Here is a 22187-nt window from a genome sequence, read left to right on the forward strand (position 1 = left end):
TGAACTAACAAAGAGTTCACCTTATAAGAGTCGATTCTGATTGGTCAGAAAGAGATTCGCTTTTTTCACGTTGTTTTAGTTTCTGTTACAAAAAAACGAATCACTTTCTGACCAATCAGAATCGACTCTTATAAGGTGAACTCTTCGTTAGTTTATGTTTAGTTCATGCTTTAACCTCCTCATTAGTTCATATTAAAGTAAATATCAGTTCACGTTCTGTACAACGTTACCTCCATTTTCCTACAAGAGTCTGGAGATGATGTTTATTCCATCAGGTTTGTCATTAATATTTGTCGTTACCAGATCACAGTCGTAACGTTTTCCACCGAGCATAACTGGGATTCGCTGGATTTCTACGACGGTGTTGACAGCAACGCACCCAGACTTGGCAGCTATTCAGGTAGGACTATCGCCAAGACACGCTGGCACAAATTCGACAGGCGATGATATGATACGCATTAAAACAACATCAAATTTCTCTCAGGCTGCTGAAAACAGCCGGTTTATATTCCGAGCCATATCCACAGCTCTCAGAAGCGCATGGTGTACGTACGGTGCACCCGGTCTCAGCTGCTTTCTGACTCAAGACAGGTGACTCTGTCTCACGGGGGTTCCCTCGAACCGAATGCCACAAGAGATCCGTTTGTTATCCAAACTGCGTCGATACGTAAGACGTCACAGCGCACGAGGCGTCAATTGGTTTGTAAGCAGCAGGGTAGTAACGTGAACACGCGACTGGACGGCTGACTGGAACGTTTAGAGGAATGTTTGGATGAGAGACGGATGCGGATGATGAATTGACTCGCTGATGGAGTCCGAACGAACCCTTGTGTTTTGTTCGGATCAGAATGACGGATTTTCTCTGCGTTTTTTTTTTTTGTTTTTTGTTTCAGTTGAAACACTTTGGTGGTGCTGTAGCAAAGACGTTATATAAGAAATTATATAAAACAGTCCACTTACAGGCAACGGCTCACATACTAGCAAGCGATTCGACTCGGAATCGACTCCTGAATCAATGAATCGGCGAATATTTGCATTTTAGGTTGCAGTGCATTTCTGCTAAGAATGAACAGTGAAACACAACCAGAGTCAAACACGGAGCTTTAGAAATGTGGGTTCTGAAGATTTTGAAATGAATATAAATGAATTATCTGCTGGATGTGATACAAAGACATTTGCGTTGGTGTTTTTTTTTTTTTTATCCCTGCACTCTCATGACCTAATGTTTCAGCGTTTTGGTTAATTTAATTATGTGCCAATTGAACAGAAAACATTATAAACGAATCAAATTGACTCTGATTTGAACTCAAAAACAGACTGTTTAAAGTCTCTGTCTCAGCACATGCTGTTTGGGGCTTTAAAGAACCTTTTCGAAACCCTTTTATACATTTTACACCAAAAAATTGATTATTTTTCGCTGTGTGCATCAGGCTTGTTATTCCAGCTGTAAATAATCGGCATGCTGATAAAACAAAATGTAGTTTTATTGTCAACGACTAACGAGTCTTCTATTAGCGTAAACACGAATACGTTCGTATACGTGCTCTGTCGCCTGTCCAGTCGCTTTTACGCTCTTTATTGTTTGGATTAAAAATCATATTTGTCTTCATAAATGGCTGGAAGTCATAAATTTAGCTAGCGAGCCCATTTTCTCCCGACAGGCCGCATGGGAATTCCTAAATAGAGTGAAATCCACAATAAGTCCACAATGTTAATGTTGTCCTTGTCGGATTTATTTAATAAACTCGTCTAGCAGGAACAGGGTTTTATATTGAGTGTAAAACAGATGAAATCGGAGCTAAAAGGGCAATAAAAGAGCGGTAATATGACGGTAAGGTGATGCTTATGATCTGTTTTTCGGTGCGAGGGTCAGCTTTCATCCTACAGGGTTTTCAGCTCCTCACGTTTACAGTACGTTTCCTTTTCTATTCTTCTCCAAAAGAAGGTTTTTACAGCTATTCAGGACCTTCTCTGTAACTATTCACGACCTTACGGTGATTATAGACGTCGTATTGCAGTCGTTTCTGAAATCGTTTCGCAGGTGGCGTTAAAGTAGGAGGATTATTTCATTCTTCATGTCTGCTGTTAATGACTCTTTCAGCGGTGCCTGGAAGCTGGGTCACCGTCTCCCAGCAGAAAACACGTCATATCCACGGAGAGTCCGAGTCTCGCTTAATTAACACGGGCTCAGATGAAAGACGTGCGTATATCCGCAATACAAACGAACAGATCACGTGTTGAATTCAAATGAAAACAGATTCAAACAGCAGACGTTTTAGTTTCATTCTCAGATATGAAGCTCAAGTTATGCTACCGGTTTGTTTCTATATTTTATGAGGATTTTTCAACCCCACTGGCTCCTGTTGTCCTTTTAATGCACTTCGGTTTGTTAAATTACAAACTTACTGAATAGAAAACAGGGGTACGGTGGCTTAGTGGTTAGCACGTTCGCCTCACACCTCCAGGGTTGGGGGTTCGATTCCCGTCTCCGTCTTGTGTGTGTGGAGTTTGCATGTTCTCCCCGTGCCTCGGGGGTTTCCTCCGGGTACTCCGGTTTCCTCCTCCGGTCCAAAGACATGCATGGTAGGTTGATTGGCATCTCTGGAAAATTGTCCGTAGTGTGTGAGTGCGTGAGTGAATGAGAGTGTGTGTGTGCCCTGTGATGGGTTGGCACTCCATCCAGGGTGTATCCTGCCTTGATGCCCGATGACGCCTGAGATAGGCACAGGCTCCCCGTGACCCGAGGTAGTTCAGATAAGCGGTAGAAGATGAATGAGAGTGAATACAAAAGTAAAACTAAAAACTAAAAGTATCCAATTGTCACTGATTCGAATTTGAAATCCCCCCCCCCCCCCGTAGTAAGGTTGTTTTAATAACTTTAAATCCTTATTTTTTAATAATAAACATTTAAAGAACGTTTTTTCATACTGTGTACATTTTTATCTAAAACTTTTCTATAATTTTCGATATTCTTCTGAAAGTCAGTGAAAATTTTTGGATTTTTTTTTTTGTACTAATTGTTTTCAAATTTTATTTTTTTTAACAGAAAAATGAGAAATAAATTTAAATATGTATCTGTACGTGTTACATTTTACAATGTTTACGGAAACAGCGTTGAAGTGTCGGAGGAGGTTTTTTTTACATTTTGCTGGCTTAAAGGCTCGGTGCACGATCTCTGAAAGCCAATGTTGACATTTGAAATCACCAAAACAAACACGCCCCTAACCCAAATGGGTGTCACCCCTGGTTTGTTAGCTCCGCCCCACACATACATACGCAACCCAGGCAACTATTATGGCGGAACCTGCTGGGGCGGCTGGCCGAGGGGAGATTTTTATCAATAAATGAACACAGTGAGTAATACTATGGTAATACAGATGTGTTTTTGTAGTACTGTGTGTTGTACCGTGAAAGGTTTAGCTCCGTTTCACGCCGAAGACGACGTTCAACACCTAGAACCCGAGGCAGAGGTAACGGCAGGTATCCGCCATGTCAATCTTTCAATCCCTTTCGGCTAATATAAGAACACTCTCTCCGCCGCATATTGACAAGACACGCCCCTTTCTGCTCATTGGCTACACGTTTGTTTTGTTTGTCGGCCGAGTTGGTTTTCTGAAGCATTTTTCAAACAACGTGCACCGCACCTTTAAAAGTGACTTAAGTGACATCTTATTTGTGCTGCTTTCAGGAATCACCATCCCACCGCTTCTGAACAGCACGTCCAACAACCTGTACCTGACGTTTCAGACGGACATGAGCGTTTCCGGAGCAGGATTTCACCTGGAATACGCAGGTACGGATTAAACCAGACGACATAAACGAACGTTCGATGACATCGCTGGCTAGAATTTTTCAGCCTCGATGTAATATTTTACTCTTCAGTCTTTCATACTGACAAATGAAGAGAGTTTCCTGTGTCCTAAGCGATAGGTTTGGATTCCTGCCCGGAGCCTCAGACCCCCAACAACGGCGTGAAAATCGGCGAGCGCTACATCGTCGGAGACGTCGTTTCCTTCCAGTGTGATCAGGGATACACGCTAAAGGTGAACACACACTCTGTAAATGAATCCGTGCCATTAATAATACATTTCTTTATTTTTATTCATTATTAAATACACAACACATCTGCACTCGTTTCTGCTTTTATTACATATATACAGTAATATATATTAAAATAAAATAATAAATATATACAAAATTGAAATAAAATTAAAAAAAAATTCCCAACCAAAAAAAAAAAAATTATCTTATATTTACAGGCTTGTTATTAAGAAGTGGAAGAATTATTACTTTTATTATTATTATTATTTTAAAAAATGGGTAATTTAATCATTATTTAAATCAACCCGATTCTTTTATCCTGAGTAGATCTTGAACTTTTATAGATTATAAATTCTTTTGTGTTGTAGTTCTGATTTATTCCATAAATCTTTTTTTATATATATTTTATATTTTGTTAAATTTGATCTTTTTTTGATATATTTATATATTTTTTGATCATTTGATATATATTATAATTTTTTATTATTATTTATTTATTTATTTTTTGTAACTTTCACTTCACTTACTGATCTGTCTATTCTTTCTGTTGTTTTTTTTGTTTTGTTTTGTTTTGTTTTTGTGTGTGTTATTTTGTGTGACTGTGCATGCAGGGCAGTGCGTATATAACGTGTATGCCGGGACCCGTCAGGAGATGGAACTATCCGGCACCTCTCTGTCTGGGTAATGCTTCATTTTTACTTCTTCTTCCTCTTCCTCGTCTTTTCAGAAACGTTTCCTGTCTGGTTTCTCGCACCTCTGAGACGTCACGCCGCTTTAAAAAAAACTCCTGACGATAGACTCGGCTTTGTTTTGTAAAGTTATCATTACGGCTGTAGAAGGATGTCGGGTTTCATTTGTTTCGTTTATCTGTTTTTTTTTTTTATTGGGAAGACTTTCTGCAGGTAACATCGTGTACTTTTACATCCTATTCAGTCACTGCTTTATTGTGGGGCTCCTTTTTTTGCTCGAAACAATTAACGTCACGGTCGAGTCGCTTTGTCAAATTTGTACCTTTCTGTATCGGAGTCAGGGTGGCACGGTGGCTTAGTGGTTAGCCTCACACTTCCAGGGTTGGGGGTTTGATTCCCACCTCCGCCTTGTGTGTGTGGAGTTTGCATGTTCACCCCGTGCCTCGGGGGTTTCCTCCGGGTACTCCGGTTTCCTCCCCCGGTCCAAAGACATGCATGGTAGGTTGATTGGCATCTCTGGAAAATAGTCCGTAGTGTGTGATTGTGTGAGTGAATGAGAGTGTGTGTGTGCCCTGTGATGGGTTGGCACTCCGTCCAGGGTGTATCCTGCCTTGATGCCCGATGACGCCTGAGATAGGCACAGGCTCCCCGTGACCCGAGGTAGTTCGGATAAACGGTAGAAAATGAATGAATGAATGAATGTATCGGAGTCCGGTGCCGCCGTCGGACGCTGAGTAGAAGATCATCACGACTCGAAATAAAAACACAAATCTGCCGTGTATCTGATCTAGAATTGCTGGATGTGTTATTAAAGCGTGGACCCCAGAAGGAGTTGTGTTCACACTGATGGGAATGGCTCGACACTTTTTTGCTCTGGCCGTGTGAAAGCCTTCGACTTGAGAAGACGAACTATTAACTTTGTCTTTAATAAATAATAAGATGAGATTTGAGATCGCTGAGATCGCCTGAGATCGCCTGAGAAAAGCCTGAGATCGCTCTTCAGCTGTTCACAACACTAAATGTCCCTCACTCTGTGGAAGACTCGGACCCTGATGAGTGTTGTGTGTTCTCTCCGTAGCCGAGTGTGGCGGCTCTCTCTCCGACATGACTGGTGTCATCCTGAGTCCTGGTTTCCCTGGAAATTACCCCAGTGGGCTGGACTGCACCTGGACAGTGCGACTTCCTGTGGGCTTCGGTTTGTGTCTCAGCCTCAGATCCACTCACAGCTCAGCGTCTGTCTCTAAGACACATTTACTATTACTCCTTCTCTCCTCTCTCCTTTTCTTTTCTCTCCTTCTCTCCTTTTCTTTTCTCTCCTTCTCTCCTCTCTCCTTCTCTCCTTCTCTCCTTTTATCCTCTCATTGTCCCTCCTTTATCACTCTTTCCTACTATTATCTCCATTGCCTCCAAATCCAATTTTTCATTTTCCCCTTCTCTTTCATTTCTCTTTCTCTCCTTTCCCATGATCTCATTTCTCATTCTCTCCTTTTTCCCCCTCCCTCCTCTCTCTTTCTCTCCTTTCTCCCCCTCTCTCCTCTCTCTTTCTCTCCTTTCTCCCCCTCTCTCCTCTCTCTTTCTTTACTTTTTCCCCCTCCCTCCTCTCTCTTTCTCTCCTTTCTCCCCCCTCTCCTCTCTCTTTCTCTCCTTTCTCCCCCTCTCTCCTCCCCTCCTTTTCCCCCCTCCCTCCTCTCTCTTTCTCTCCTTTCTCCCCCTCTCTCCTCTCTCTTTCTCTCCTTTCTCCCCCTCTCTCCTCTCTCTTTCTCTCCTTTCTCCCCCCACTCCTATCTCTTTCTTTCCTTTTTCCCCCTCCCTCCTCTCTCTTTCTCTCCTTTCTCCCCCTCTCCTCTCTCTTTCTCTCCTTTCTCCCCCTCTCTCCTCTCTCTTACTCTCCTTTTTCCCCCTCCCTCCTCTCTCTTTCTATTCTTTCTCCTTCTACCCTCCCTCCTTTTCTTCTCCTTTCACTTTCTCATCCTTCCTGTTCTTTCAGCTACTGAATTCTTGAATCATTTCATCATCCCATCTTTCTGACATTGTCCTTATTTCTGTCCTTCAGGGATTCACCTGCAGTTCCTGAATTTCTCCACCGAAGCCGTTCACGACTACCTGGAGGTTCGGAGCGGGAGTTCAGACTCGGGTTCGGTGATTGACAGGTTCAGCGGTTCCCTCGTTCCTGAATCGTTTTTCAGCACCACCCACGAGACCAGCTTCATCTTCCACAGTGACTACTCACAGAACAAAGCTGGCTTCCACATCGTCTACGACAGTAAGAGACGTCTGTCCTGGAGGTCACACTTAAACTTCAACTTAAAAATAAACCATCTATCTATCTATCTATCTATCTATCTATCTATCTATCTATCTATCTATCTATTTACAGTATCTATCTATCTATCTATCTATCTATCTATCTATCTATCTATCTACAGTATCTATCTATCTATCTATCTATCTATCTATCTATCTATCTACAGTATCTATCTATCTATCTATCTATCTATCTATCTATCTATCTATCTATCTATCTATCTATCTACAGTATCTATCTATCTATCTATCTACAGTATCTATCTATCTATCTATCTATCTATCTATCTATCTATCTATCTATCTATCTATCTATCTATATCTATCTATCTATATCTATCTATCTATCTATCTATCTATCTATCTATCTATATCTATCTATCTATCTATCTATCTATCTATCTATCTATCTATCTATCTATCTATCTATCTATACAGACAGAGCCAGATAGACATAGATAGATAGATAGATAGATAGATAGATAGATAGATAGATAGATAGATAGATAGATAGATAGATAGATAGATAGATAGATAGATAGATAGATCTTTAAGCGTTAAGTGAGGAGGGATTTTGAAGTGCAGTGCGCATCATTAAATTGATCTAAATCCTGTTTTCAGACGAGCTTGTTGTCATTTAAAATCTAAATGAAAATAAAATCCTCGTCTTAGCAGGAAAACGACATCCTCGACCTTCGGCTCAGCAGGAAACAGCCTGCCTTTTAAATGTGTCCTCTTTTTATTGCCAGTGTGTTTCCAAAATGACATTTTTAAAGGAAGAATAATAAACACACACAAACACACACACACACACACACACACACACACACACACACAGTGCAGTGAGCCGCCAGGATGTGTATATTTGGTTAGAAAAAGTTTCAGCTACATGTTAAAGGGACACGTGGACAGTAAGACGAATCGCTTATCAGCTTCATGCCGACCTTATTTACTCAAACCTCATGTGACGTAAGACAAGCGTACAGCAGACGCCACAAGAACAACAAGGAACTGCAGCATCTTTCTAAAGCACCTGATAAATAAGACTTAAATCTTAAAGAGAAAAGAAGCTAGCATCGTACAATGGCACTAGCTAGATGGCTATAAAGCTCTGTAAATCCCTGCTCTTAGCCAGGAGGTTGTTCTTGATGCTCAGTCATTATCTGTTCATGGCAACAAACAAGACTCCAACTGAGGCTTAGAGATATGGCTGTACTGGGATAGAAATACAGCTGTACTGGGATAGAAATACGGCTGTACTGGGATAGAGATACGTATGTACTGGGAAAGAGATACATATGTACTGGGATAGAAATACAGCTGTACTGGGATAGAGATACAGCTGTACTGGGATAGAAATACAGCTGTACTGGGATAGAAATACAGCTGTACTGGGATAGAAATAAAGCTGTACTGGGATAGAGATACGGCTGTACTGGGATAGAAATACAGCTGTACTGGGATAGAAATACGGCTGTACTGGGATAGATATACGTATGTACTGGGATAGAGATAAAGCTCTACTAGGATTAAGATTCAGATGTACTGGGATCGAGATACAGCTGTACTGGGATTGAGATTCGGCTGTACTGGTATAAAGTTGCTGGGATAGAGATACTGGGATAGCGATACGAGTGTACTGGAATAGTGCTATGGCTGTATAGGGATAGATATTCAGCTTGGATTAATATTCAGATATACCGAGATTAAGATTGAGCTGTACTGGGAGTAAGATTCTGATATACTGTTATTAAGATGCATATGTACTGGATTTGAGATTCTGCTATACTGGGATTACAGATGAACTGGGATTGATATTTAGATGTTTTGGGATAGTGATACAGCCGTACTCTAACTACTATTTAAATGTACTGGTATTCAGATTCCGATATAGTGCGATACAGATACGGCTGTACTGGGATTGAGACTGGGTGATATTTAGGCACCACTTCCCCTTTCCCTCTTCAGCTTATGAGCTCCAGCGCTGCCCGGATCCGAGGCCCTTCCGAAACGGCCAGGTGATGGGAACGGATTTTGGCGTGGGCATGACCATCTGGTTCCAGTGTCAGCCGGGATATACGCTTTTGGGCCAGGCCTCGCTCTCCTGCCTGCATGGAGTCAGCAGGAACTGGAATCACCCTGTTCCTCGCTGTGAAGGTAACCAAAGCCCACATGGACACTTGCCTGTTTCTGGGGAAAGTTCTGGAAGTCTTTCTGCTTTCTCGCCTTATTATTTGTTCACTATAATAGCAGTTCGGTATGCAGAAGAAACACTCTTGTCTTTCAGAGTCTTGTTGCCTGGGAAACCTAATTAAATAGGCTAAAAAAGTGCAAAACTAATCTGTTAACACTTTTTTACGAAAGCTGTCTCTAGAAATACAATCCGCTCTTCCAGGCTCCTTATTTGTCCGGTGCTGATTTATAGCCTTCTGCACTCATCAGTGGAGGCTGATGTCAGTCTCGGAGGACAAAAAGACAATCAGATTGCCATGTAGGCGGTCTGAATGGTGTCTGATGAAGCTACGGGTCAGCACTATATATATCATGTCACTGTCGGCTGCCTGCGAAATGATAGAAGAGTTAAAAATCTTTTCAAATTTGTAACTATTTTTGCTTTGAGATAATTAGGCCTCGATTCTCTCAAGAGTGGGCCGACGACCGGTTTTAAAATCTTTATTTCATCTTATCTTTGAATCTTCACCGTTATCTATGGCATGTGCCTGAGTAGAGGAGAGACGACACGACACGGAGTGACGAGTTTGTCATGACTTCTTTTTGGCTGGATCTGTTTAGTTATATATTAGTGTAATATTTCCTCTTTTTTTTTTTTTAAGTTCAAGCCCTGAACTCCTTGGAAATTACTTGGAGATATTAATTCACTCACTGTTAGCATTGTGTTTAGAGTTCAGACATGCTAATTCTGTTATAAGCATGAGCGTCGACCTAAAACTATAGCTATAAGTCTTAATCTCGTATTAAATTGTGTTACAGTTTTGCTGGTTTGAAGGGAAAACTCTGTGAAGCATGAAAACGTCATCATTTAAACCACAAATACAGTTGTGTTGACTTTCTCTCAACTTTCACGCTAAGTAAAGGGCGAGAGCAGATATTAGCATTAGCAATGCAAGGCTTCCATGTATGTAAACATAAAGTCATAAGATCGCTAACTAGGAACAGGTCCAGGGAATTTTTGTCCCAGACGATAGACGATAGAAAAACGACAATGTTCTCTAGCATACAGTACATTCCTGACCTGATTTCTTGCCATGTGATTGTTAGGTTGGTGTTAAAACCCAGCAGTTAGCTTGGTCACACTGATGCTAGAACCCCAGTAGCTGACATTTAGGACTGGAACGGTTCTTATTTTTCTGTGTAGGCACTGCATGGCTAAACAAAGGCTCTTGAAAGTTGCAGTTTCTTCTCTGCAGGCTTTGTATTAGCTCGTCCCACACTACAGTATTTACTGTGAGCTCTGACCTTTAAAAAAAAAAAAACCAAGGCAGAAACTCTGGAGAGCGGTTTCTTTAACACACAGCAGGGCCGTGGACATGGAGTTCAAAGACAAGAGTGCTGTTTGCAAGGCTGTAGGAAGAGAAAGTCATCGGTGTAAGTGGCATTTTCATGCTCTTTTGTTCTCCATTGCTTTCTCAGCACTTTGTGGTGGAAATCTCACCGCTTTGGAGGGCACCATCTACTCTCCAGGTCACCCGGACGATTACCCCAACTTGAAGGACTGCACATGGACCATCAGGGTCCCGCCAGGCAACGGCATCTCCATCAACTTCACCGTGCTGAACACTGAGCCCATCTACGACTACATCACTGTGTGGTAAGTAATTTTGAAATCAAATTCGGTGTAAAACGTCCAACGAAACAAGATTCTGTTCTCACGTACGTTAAATATGCGGACGAACAATTTTTTAATAAATGCAATGTTCCCCAAATCAAAGATACTTTTACATCTTCATTTATAGACTTTAGTTTTATTTTCCTTAAACTCTTCTACATCTTCTTATTCCCATATCACTGCCAAATACACTTCCACTATCTGACAGCCGCATAATCCAGAGATGGGGGACTCGAGTCATATGACTTGACTCGAGTCAGACTTAAGTCGCATATTTGAGACTTGAGACTTGCTTGACAAATATTAAAAAAAGATTCGACTTGACTTTGACTTGACATTCATGACTTGAGACTTGACTCTGACTTGAGGTAAATGACTCAGAGATGGTGGAATCGGCTTGACTCGAGTCAGACTTAAGTTGCAAATTTGAGACTTGAGACTTGCTTGACAAATATTAAAAAAAGATTCGACTTGACTTTGACTTGACATTCATGACTTGAGACGACTCTGACTTGAGGAAAATGACTCAGAGATGGTGGAATCGACTTGACTCGAGTCAGACTTAAGTCACAAATTTGAGACTTGCTTGACAAATATTAAAAAAAGATTCGACTTGACTTTGACTTGACATTCATGACTTGAGACTTGACTCTGACTTGAGGTAAATGACTCAGAGATGGTGGACTCGACTTGACTCGAGTCAGACTTAAGTTGCAAATTTGAGACTTGAGACTTGCTTGACAAATATTAAAAAAGATTCGACTTGACTTTGACTTGACATTCATGACTTGAGACTTGACTCTGACTTAAGGAAAATGACTCAGAGATGGTGGAATCGACTTGACTCGAGTCAGACTTAAGTCGCAAATTTGAGACTTGCTTGACAAATATTAAAAAAAGATTCGACTTGACTTTGACTTGACATTCATGACTTGAGACTTGCTTGTGACTTGCACATGTGTGACTTACTCCCACCTCTGGCATAATCTTTATTTCAAAAGAGGCAAATCCCATGAAAGGGTCTTGAGGCAACAAAAATAACCACCACTGCCATCACAGATCCTTGCCAATGTCTCTCTTTAAATGCAGCAGGAAGGCAAGGAGGCAAGATCTATTTTTTAAATCACTTTGGACTAAACCATCACTTTGACCACTGACATAGATTGACGTCTTTCGGTCCATAGCTCATATTAAAAAGATTTACAGCATACAGCCCTTATTCAGAGCGACATACAAAAGTGCTTTGAAGTCTCCATCAATGAATACATCAATACTAGTTCACAGACTAACGATACCAGAGCCTTAAACTCTGTTGAAAGGAAATATAACACACATATACAGTATTTTTTTATATAAACAGTAAGAAATAAGTGCGAGTATCGAGTAACAGGTAGGTCTTCACTCGTCGTTTGAAGACAGACAGTGACTCAGCTGTTCAGAAGTCTAGGGCAAGTTTATTCCACCAAGAAGGTGCAAGAACAAATAAAACAAGTATCTTGAAAAACAAAACATTCGGTACAAATTAGAGTCATAGTGTTGGACCATTTTTGACCATTCCCACATTCCAGCCTATCAGAGGTTAACTGCATATGGTTATTATACCTACAAAGTGGCCACTGAGGTACGATGAACTGGATGGCTATAAAGAGCTGGATGTGGTCAGCAACAATACTTAGCTGTACCAAAGTGTGCCGTTTATACAGTGCTTGATTGGTATTAAGGGGCTCAGTGAGTGTCAGGAAAACATTCCCCACTCTGTTATACTCCCAACACCAGCCTGAACTGCTGAAACATGTCAGTTTGGTCCATGGATTTTTGGTCCAAATTATTACCCACACTAGTATACCCCCAAGTCTGATTAGGGCTATTGACTTCCTGAAAGCATTACCAACAACCTGAAAGTCAGGTCAGGTCCATTGATTTTCTGAAAACCTTACCCACACTATTATATTCCCAAACAACAGTTTGAACTGTTGAAACAAGGCAGTTCGGGTCCACTGGTTTCTTGAAAACATTACCCATACAATTGCCCATACCATTATGCCCCTACACCCAGTCTGAAGAGTTGAAACCAGTCCCTTAGATTCCTTAAAACTTTACCAAAACCATTATACTCCCACTGAGATTCTGAAGTGTTGATACAATTTAGGTTGGGTCGGTGGATTTCCCGAAGGCGCTACCCACAATATTACCCATCACCATTCTGACCTGTTGGCACAAGGCAGTTTCCCTGCACCATTATACCCCAACACCAACCTGACCTGTTGGCACGAGGCAGATTGGGTCAACGGATTCATCCAGTTGATGCCGAATTCCGACGCGACTATTAGCAGAAATCGTGATTCTTTTTTTCCGGCTATGTTTTCTGGTCTCTGTGTAATCTGAGAAGCTGCACTGATTTGTTTTGGGGTTCTTTTGTGCCCCTAGGTGGTGGAGACATAATATTTAAAATATATTTTTAAAGGAATGCAAATTAGCAACACGAGGGAGTCGACTTGTTGGCAGCAGAGACATCTTCACTGATGTCTCTGGCATTGATTTCTACTTGTTTTTTTCTTGATCTAGTGCTAGGAGAAATACAAAAGAGTGGCTGATGAGAGAATGAGCAGTGAAGCTCTGACTCGGGGTAGAAACAATCCACCCTTCAGCTCACCACCCTGTTGATTATTCTACATAATATACAGAATGATCCTTACTGCAGGGCTTCTTTTTTTTTTTTTTTTTAAGTAACCTCCACAAATCTCCTCCAAACATCCAAGGCATGCCTGTCACGAGTGATATAAACGATCTGACAAATAATTACAGTTCTTACGACGCGCTACGTGCAAATTGATTAATGCGGCCATTAAATTCAGAGGTCCTGAAGGATCAGTCATGCATCAGTGCAGGAGTTTATTGTATCACCAGCAAGAGATGAAATCAACTGTACTTTAGGGAACCCAGGAGAAATTTCATCCAGTGCCTACGTACTGTCAGAATGAAGAATTTTTTTTTTCTTTCCGCTGGTGAGACGCTTCAAGAGCAACGGATATAACATTAATGACATCTCTGCTAGTTGTTGCCATGGCAGCAGGGAAGTGAAGAATCTTAACATGTAAGAGTTGTCTCAGCTTTCAAAGCTACGTAATAAATGAAACGCCTTAAACTTCTACTACTGTAATTACGAGAAGCTTTTTACTTGGTTGTGGAAGGGGAAAAAAAATCGTGCTATGCTACTCATAGGCGACCAATTTAAAGGCGATTTTAAGCCATTTAGTCCTTTTAATACTTATTTATACATCTTTATATTTATTTTCTGAAATATTAAAAAAAAAAATCATGGACTATTTAAAAATCTTTGTCAAAAAATCTTATTTCTCCATGAAATAGGTTGAAAATAACAGGGTTTTTATTTTTTTACTTTAGCATAGAATTAGCAAAAATTGTGGTTAACTAGCAGCCATTAAAAACTTAAGTTGTTGGCTTTAAATTATTTTTGAATTAATAATTTACTTTAAATTTATACATTTCGAATACTTTTCCGTGGTTTGATTTAGTAACATGAATTTTTTTTTTGCTTTACTTTCCATAAAAGCCTGTTATTGTCAATATTTTATGAAATTTCCCATAAATGCTCACAGCTGAATAGGAAAAAGATTAAAAGTGGCCCCTGGAGGGCAAATAATAGTTAGGGACCAAGTGCATTAGACCTTACATGCAGTTTTTTATTTTTATTTTTTGCATTATTCTAAAGAACGGAAATTGCACTTTGCGTCTAATTCAGGGGTATTTACGATCGTGCACTTGTTTTCTCAGAAATCTCACGGTCACACAGTTTTTTTTTTCTTTCCTGTCAAACAGAATAATAATCATACATACACTTGCGTTTCTGAAGGAATGAAGTCTCTTGCTGTTGTATTTTCTCTAATGCGTCAGCGTCTAATGCGAGGCAGATGTTCACGGTGTAGCACATTAGTGCGCCTGCAAATTGAATTAAATGGATTCTTATGTGGTGTGCGCTGTGTTCACATGGCAACATTTCAAACCCTTCATTTCTGATCACTCGGGATTTGGCAGGAAGGGATGAGGAGCCTGTAAAGCCAAGCATCAGGTGGGAAAAAGAGACCAGAGAAGGCATGTCTTATTAGGGAGGTCAGCGTGCTTCCTGAAATGTTAATGCATATTTAACTTACTTAAAATCATTTGAACACACTTTCGGATTCTTTAATATTTTAAGAATTTTAATTAATTAACACATTAATTGACTCATTAGGACTTATTACTCAGGTCAAGAAAATCAAGAGCGTAGTAAATACTATGGAGAAGGAAGGGGCAGGACACAGGAAAAGGGCAGGACACAGGAGAGGTACAGGACGCAGGAACAGTGCAGGACGCAGGAACAGTGCAGGACACAGGAACAGTGCAGGACACAGGAACAGTGCAGGACACAGGAAAGGTACAGGACGCAGGAACAGTGCAGGACACAGGAAAGGTACAGGACGCAGGAACAGTGCAGGATGCAGGAACAGTGCAGGACACAGGAACAGTGCAGGACACAGGAAAGGTACAGGACACAGGAACAGTGCAGGACACAGGAAAGGTACAGGACGCAGGAACAGTGCAGGATGCAGGAACAGTGCAGGACACAGGAAAGGTACAGGACGCAGGAACAGTGCAGGACACAGGAAAGGTACAGTGGACACAGCTTCTGAACACCAATGAAGGAAAAATTACTGAGAAAAAATCTCAGGAACATTAAGAAAGTGAGATTCAACATTGTTTGGTTTTCTATGTTTCTATGGATCGTTTCCTAATCAGCATTAAATTTCACTCAATTTCTAAATAATAAATGGCATCAACAGAGAGTCACCAGAGAGTCACCAGAGAGTCACCAAAGAGTCACCAGAGAGTCTCCAGTCACAGAGAGTCACCAGAGAGTCACTAGAGAGTCACCAGTCACAGAGAGTCACCAGAGAGTCACAGAGAGTTTATTACGGAGTCACCAGAGAGACGGCGTAATAGTAGCACTTTCACTTAACGTCTGTTTTCAAGGCATTTTGATCTAAGTGACCTTAAAAAAAGTGTCACAACCTGTTAATGACATCAAGAATCTATGAACCTGTGTCACTTTATTCAGGTGGTATGTCCACTTCATAAATATAAAATAAATGTTGCTTTATAAATATGTCCGCTGTTATAAATGCCTTATGTAAGAGTTATAAAGTAAGAGTATACGGTTGCATATATATAGAATGCAGAGAAAATGACAGTGTTTTGGAGTTATAAAGAAAGTCGGTGTGCTTTATAGGGACGGCCCGGACCAGACCTCACCTCAGCTGGGCCAGTTCAGCGGCAGCTCTCTTCAGGAAGCCATCTCCAGCACCTCCAACCACGTCCTCCTGAGGTTCCACAGCGACTTCAGCACCAGCGGATTCTTCGTCCTGCATTATCACGGTGAGCTCCGTTCCCTTCCCGCGGCCTCGTGTTTTCAGCTTCATCATCGTCTCCTGACCCGACACCTACATGACGGATTACGTGTTATAGGTTTGCGTGTAATAGCAGCTGTTCGGAGCGATGATTTGTCTGGGTGATGATGCTGGTTTCCTCCTTTCTCTGTTTGTGTTCACACCATTTTTGGATGTCTGTCAGATTTTTTTTCCCTTCACTGGGAAATTGCTATCGTTAAGGCAGCCATCACGGTGACAGCCACTGCAGCTGCATCCAGCAACAATCAGATGTTCGAAATATTACACAAATATTATACAGGTGGATGGATGATCAAAAGTTTGTGCACCCCTGGCTATCATGTTTGTCTTCCTCAAACTTAAAACATAACTCTAGATGAATTAAAAGTTTACTCATTATTAAATCTGAATCGTTAAAATTTGCTGTGGTGTAAAAAAAACAAAAAAAAAACAAAACAAAAAGAAATTCAGGTGCAAGTGTTTTTGGAAAAAAACATTATATTTCTTTCCTCTAAAAACACAAACACAGAACAAAGAAATCCAATTGTTTTAAGACGAAAACCAAACGAACCAGATAATAAACCAGAGCTAAAGCTTTTCATGTAGCAAAACAAACTGTTTAAAAAAAAAAAATAGAAAGAAAGAAAGAAAGAAAATGGCAAAAAGCACTCAGGGGTGTAGGGAAGTTGCACAGTAGTGAAGAATCGGGGAAGACTGGAGAACTCAGCACTAATGTAGTATACAAATTATTTGCTTTTATGAGCCTGTACAGGAATCTGAAAACGTATAACAGTGATTTGTTCTCTTCATCTCATTTTCACGAGGAGACGGAAAGCGGCTCGTAAAACTCGCAGGACCGAAAGCGCCTTCTCGCCCTCTCGAGATCACACGGACGGATCCGGAGAGCGCGATGAAAGAAGCAATTACTCCCAGACATGCCAATATCCTCATCAAATAAGCAGCGGAATGGCAGATTTCATCCCCGATCTATTGCGGGGACAGAGAGCGGACGAGCGCAGCGTTACGAGCGTCCGTGAAAAAAAAAAAAAGAAAGAAAGAAAAAATGAACTTTAAGAGCGAAGAAACAGAAACGTTGCTCTGGGACTGCCACCATTTCATTTTATTATCTTTTAAATTCGTAATGAGCTTTGCATTGTGAGCTCGTTATTGCGATTCCCTCCACGCTCTAATGTTTTATGTGCAAAGTCCGAGCGCATCAGCACAATCGCCTCTAATGTCAGGGACATCGTCCTCTCGCTCTTCTGCCTGTAGGGAAACGCGAGCTGCTGTTAACCTGAGCAACGACAAAATGTACTTTTGTGGGTTTTTTTCTTTTTCTGGAGTTTAAAAGGGGGGGCACGGTGGCTTAGTGGCTAGCACGTTCGCCTCACACCTACAGGGTTGGGGGTTCGATTCCCGCCTCCGCCTTGTGTGTGTGGAGTTTGCATGTTCTCCCCGTGCCTCGGGGGTTTCCTCTGGGTACTCCGGTTTCCTCCCCCGGTCCAAAGACATGCATGGTAGGTTGATTGGCATCTCTGGAAAATTGTCCGTAGTGTGTGATTGTATGAGTGAATGAGAGTGTGTGTGTGCCCTGTGATGGGTTGGCACTCCGTCCAGGGTGTATCCTGCCTTGATGCCCGATGACGCCTGAGATAGGCACAGGCTCCCCGTGACCCGAGGTAGTTCGGATAAGCGGTAGAAGATGAATGAAAGTGAGAGATTCAAGTTTAAAATTTAAAACCACACACAAAAAACACAAAATGTGTTTTTAGACATTAGAGCAAATGCAAACAAAGTAAACATTTCTATCACCTTTGAGTCCCAAGCTGAGTTCCAGTCATCACACCAGAGTTGATTATTTTCCTGTTCCAGCACTTCCTGATGTCCTGATGTGGTTTAATTTCCGCTTACACATTAACAGCTCTAATTTTTCTGAACCATGGGTTTTTTTCAATTATCCATTTCAAATTAAATAGAAGTAACGTCATATAACGTCATAAACAACCAAGTCTCACAGCAGATCGTGACAGTCTCCAGCATCAGTGCTTTGTAAAGCTTCAAAAACAATCATTTTCATTTAAAGCTTTCTGTTTTCTTAGTTGTTTAAGTTTGAAGAGAATAAAAAAAGAGGCTGGTGAAGGAAGGACTGTTTCTAGCTGCTATAACGTACATCAGAACAGGAAGTAGTTTATGACAACCCAGTCTCACGGCACATGGATCATTTATTGTTCAAATTTGCTTTTTTTTCCAAGATGATTCATTTCCTTCCATATGATTCTTGATTCTTTCATATGATTCTCCTATCGTTTTACTGTAAATTCGCAGGATGGAAATCATTTGTTTGTTTACACATGAACCATTATTGTTATAATTGTTAGTATGAGTTTGTTTACATGATTTACTTATTTCTTTTGGGATATTTTTTCCCGTTGATTCATTTAGTTTCATATGTGATATTTCCACATATTCATTCATCATTCATCTTCTACCGCTTATCTGAACTACCTCAGGTCACGGGGAGCCTGTGCCTATCTCAGGCGTCATTGGGCATCAAGGCAGGATACACCCTGGACGGAGTGCCAACCCATCGCAGGGCACACACACACACACACACACTCATTCACACACTAGGGACAATTTTCCAGAGATGCCAATCAACCTACCATGCATGTCTTTGGACCGGGGGGAGGAAACCGGAGTACCCGGAGGAAACCCCCGAGGCACGGGGAGAACATGCAAACTCCACACACACAAGGTGGAGGCGGGAATCGAACCCCGACCCTGGAGGTGTGAGGCGAACGTGCTAACCACTAAGCCACCGTGCCCCCCATTTCCACATATTATTGTTTCTTTTTCTTTTTGTTTTGTTTTTTTTACACACGATTCATTTATATTTCACGTGATTATATTTCAAGAGTTTTGAAACGAAAATTTGATTCTTTTTTCATATCATTTATATTTCTTTCCTATGATTTTTACACACTTTAAACCTTTTCACCTTTTCACTTATTTTATCGTACCAGACGAGTCATTTGTCTGTCGAGTCATTTCTACATGATTCATTTCTTTTCCCATATGATGACACTCCGTATCCATCTTTGCTTTATTCTCAGTGTGATTTGTTTTCTCAGTGAATCCTTTCTGTTCTCACGTAACTTTGTTTGTTTGTTTGTTTGTGTGAAAAGGTTACACATTATTCCCAAAATCCCATGGGAATTTCTGTGAATTTTTCCGTAATGGTTTCTTCCACTCAGGTTATTTTCTTTCTGCAATTATCCAGAAGCAACCTGTTGGTTTCCTTTCGGTGGGATAATATCCGTGAGCTGTAGAGCTGTATTTCTAGCACAAAGACAGAAATTCTCAGACTTATTGTCAGCCGATTAAAAGACATTCTGCAGATTAAACTCAAAGCTTCAGCAGCGGTTCTGACCCCTCGACCCTCTCACACATTTCCACCCTCGTGTCACCAGGCAGAAGTTTCTGAAGCATGTCTCAATGTGCTGCTGCACCGCTTCATTCTGCTGCCCACTGCTTCATGATCTGTCTTGAGTAGAGAGTTTATTCTGAGCTGGTTTTGTTGTTGTTGTTGTTGTTGTTGTTTTCTGCACTGGTGCTTTGTGCACTGGTCTTAGATTTGCCTCACATTTCAGTCTCTCACTTCTTGTCTGTCACTTTCTGTCTTTTTTAGCGTACCAACTCCGTGTGTGTCAGCCTCCTGCGCCCGTCGCTAACGCCGAGATCCTGACTGATGACGGCGAGCTCGAAATCGGTACATCCAAACACGCACTGGTGTAAAAATGTATCTGATACACGGCTCTGTGACATCAGACACACCTCCTGCTTCCAGAAACTTTCAGCAATTTTATTCAACAGAAAAAGGAAGTCGGGAAGAATAAATTGGTCTCAAAAGTTTAATTTTTTTAAATTAATAAATTAAAAAGAAAAAAAATAAAGAACTAAATTGTAAATTGTAAATTTAAGTACACTTTCAATTTTTAATATTATTATTATTATTATTATTAGTAGTAGTAGTAGTAGTAGTAGTAGTAGTAGTATTATTGTTATTGTTATTGTTGTTATTATTAATAATACAACAATAACAATAATAATAATAATAATGGTTAAAAAACATGGAAAAACAAAGGACAGATAAATTGGTCTGAGAAGCTCTATATTTTTTACATAAATAAATAAATAAATAAATAAATAACATTTAATTTTTTTAATAATAATAAATAAATATAATGATGATGATACTACTACTACTACTACTACTACTAATAATAATAATAATAATAATAATAATATAATAATAATAATAATAATAGAGACTAACCGTGAGCTTTATTTATTTATTTTTTTTGTTATGTTTGTTTTGTAATGTTACTGAAATTTATAACTGTTTTCTCTAATGTAGAAATTCAGTATGATTTTTTTTTTTTCGGGTATTTTTGCTCTACATTGTTTCTTCTGAACAGTTTTGTATATACAGTATATTCTAACCCGGACATTATGTAGGCAAACTTTGTTGTCATGTATACGCATGTTACATAATCCTATCCGATCCATGCGGTTCAGCATCAGCGTTACCATGACAACTCTGAGCACGAGTCCTGTCGGCTCGTTTTTAATTCCCTCTATCTGCGATTTTAATTCTTTCTATCACAACAAAACCTCACGTATGTGTGATGTAAACATCGCTGTCATGTTACCACGGCGACAGTTACTGTAACAAAGCTTGCCAAAGCAATTATTATTGAACAGGAAGCGCATTACTCTCGAAATAACTGCAGAATAAACATTTATTCATTATTTATTTAGAAAAATATTTTATTTATAAAACAAATTTGTTTGTTTGTTTGTTTTTTTTTTTTGCATTTTTTAATAAAGTTTATTGACAGCTTCTTATTGCTCCAGGAGAACATCACAACCCGAACGCACATTTGTATGAAAAGTAATGAGTCACAAAGGTTTAGAGACTAGATTTCTTCTCCGGAAACGAGTAATTAAAAGAATAACCAGAATTGTTAAAGGTTGGACTCAGATGATTAAGCTGTGTGTAAACAGTGGTGTTTATTTACTGTATATTATTAATGTGTTTGTGTGTAAGTCATAATTACTGTTGTCCTTGTAAGCAGACAAGCCGTGCTAATATCCGTGTTTGTGTGTGTGTGTGTGTGTGTGTGTGTGTGTGCTCAACAGGAGATATCATCAGGTACCGCTGCCTTCCAGGCTTCACGTTGGTGGGCAGTGAGATTCTGACTTGCCGTCTGGGTGAGAGGTTGCAGATGGATGGCACTCCTCCAGTCTGCCAGGGTGAGCTTGGCAGCGACGCCTCATTTGTTCCTCACGTCGCTTTCTCATTAACATCCTGTCCCGTGTGCTCGGTCAGCACTCTTCAGCCTCTTTAGTTCCACGTGTGACGGGTTTACGATCCTTAGAACCGCCGTTGGGCTTTAATTAGAGGTTTTATCCGGGATAAAATAAAAAGCTTATTCTGGAACCGACACGGCGTGTTTTCTTAACTCTAATGTCCACGCGATGGATTTCTCATCGAAGCAAAGATCAGTTGTGAAACCGCGTCGTAAAATATCGGGTTAAAATATCCAATAAACTGTTGGCCATCAAGAAACATAAAAGATGCTTCACCGAAGCTGTTTTTCCGTGGTTGTTTTTTTCAGTTTTCATCCAGCGCCATTTAAATCAGAGACGCAAGAATCCAAAATTTTTTTTAACCATTCAAAAAAATAAAGGCATTTTTAACGGTAGTGAAAATAAAAGGACCAAATCTTCACTTACTGGCTGTCGTTTGTCCCAAATACAGTCGAGGGTGCCAATATTTTTAGTCTTTCATAAATTCCT

At 40.4% G+C, this 22187-nt stretch overlaps 1 protein-coding gene across 1 annotated transcript in view; it reads left to right on the forward strand.

The window, feature by feature from the left end:
• The window catches only part of csmd3a (CUB and Sushi multiple domains 3a), a 235509-nt gene that overhangs the window by 146913 nt on the left and 66409 nt on the right, over nucleotides 1–22187 (forward strand). The window contains exons 36-46 of the mRNA XM_060861354.1: nucleotides 304–400; nucleotides 3689–3793; nucleotides 3925–4043; nucleotides 4653–4722; nucleotides 5809–5925; nucleotides 6784–6993; nucleotides 9003–9191; nucleotides 10686–10863; nucleotides 16169–16314; nucleotides 20014–20094; nucleotides 21528–21641. Coding sequence (XP_060717337.1) covers nucleotides 304–400; nucleotides 3689–3793; nucleotides 3925–4043; nucleotides 4653–4722; nucleotides 5809–5925; nucleotides 6784–6993; nucleotides 9003–9191; nucleotides 10686–10863; nucleotides 16169–16314; nucleotides 20014–20094; nucleotides 21528–21641 — 1426 coding nt within the window. The remainder of the gene's footprint in view (nucleotides 1–303; nucleotides 401–3688; nucleotides 3794–3924; nucleotides 4044–4652; nucleotides 4723–5808; nucleotides 5926–6783; nucleotides 6994–9002; nucleotides 9192–10685; nucleotides 10864–16168; nucleotides 16315–20013; nucleotides 20095–21527; nucleotides 21642–22187) is intronic.

This window comes from Tachysurus vachellii, chromosome 25, assembly GCF_030014155.1.
Source record: "Tachysurus vachellii isolate PV-2020 chromosome 25, HZAU_Pvac_v1, whole genome shotgun sequence".
In the NCBI taxonomy this organism is placed as follows: Eukaryota; Metazoa; Chordata; class Actinopteri; order Siluriformes; family Bagridae; genus Tachysurus; species Tachysurus vachellii.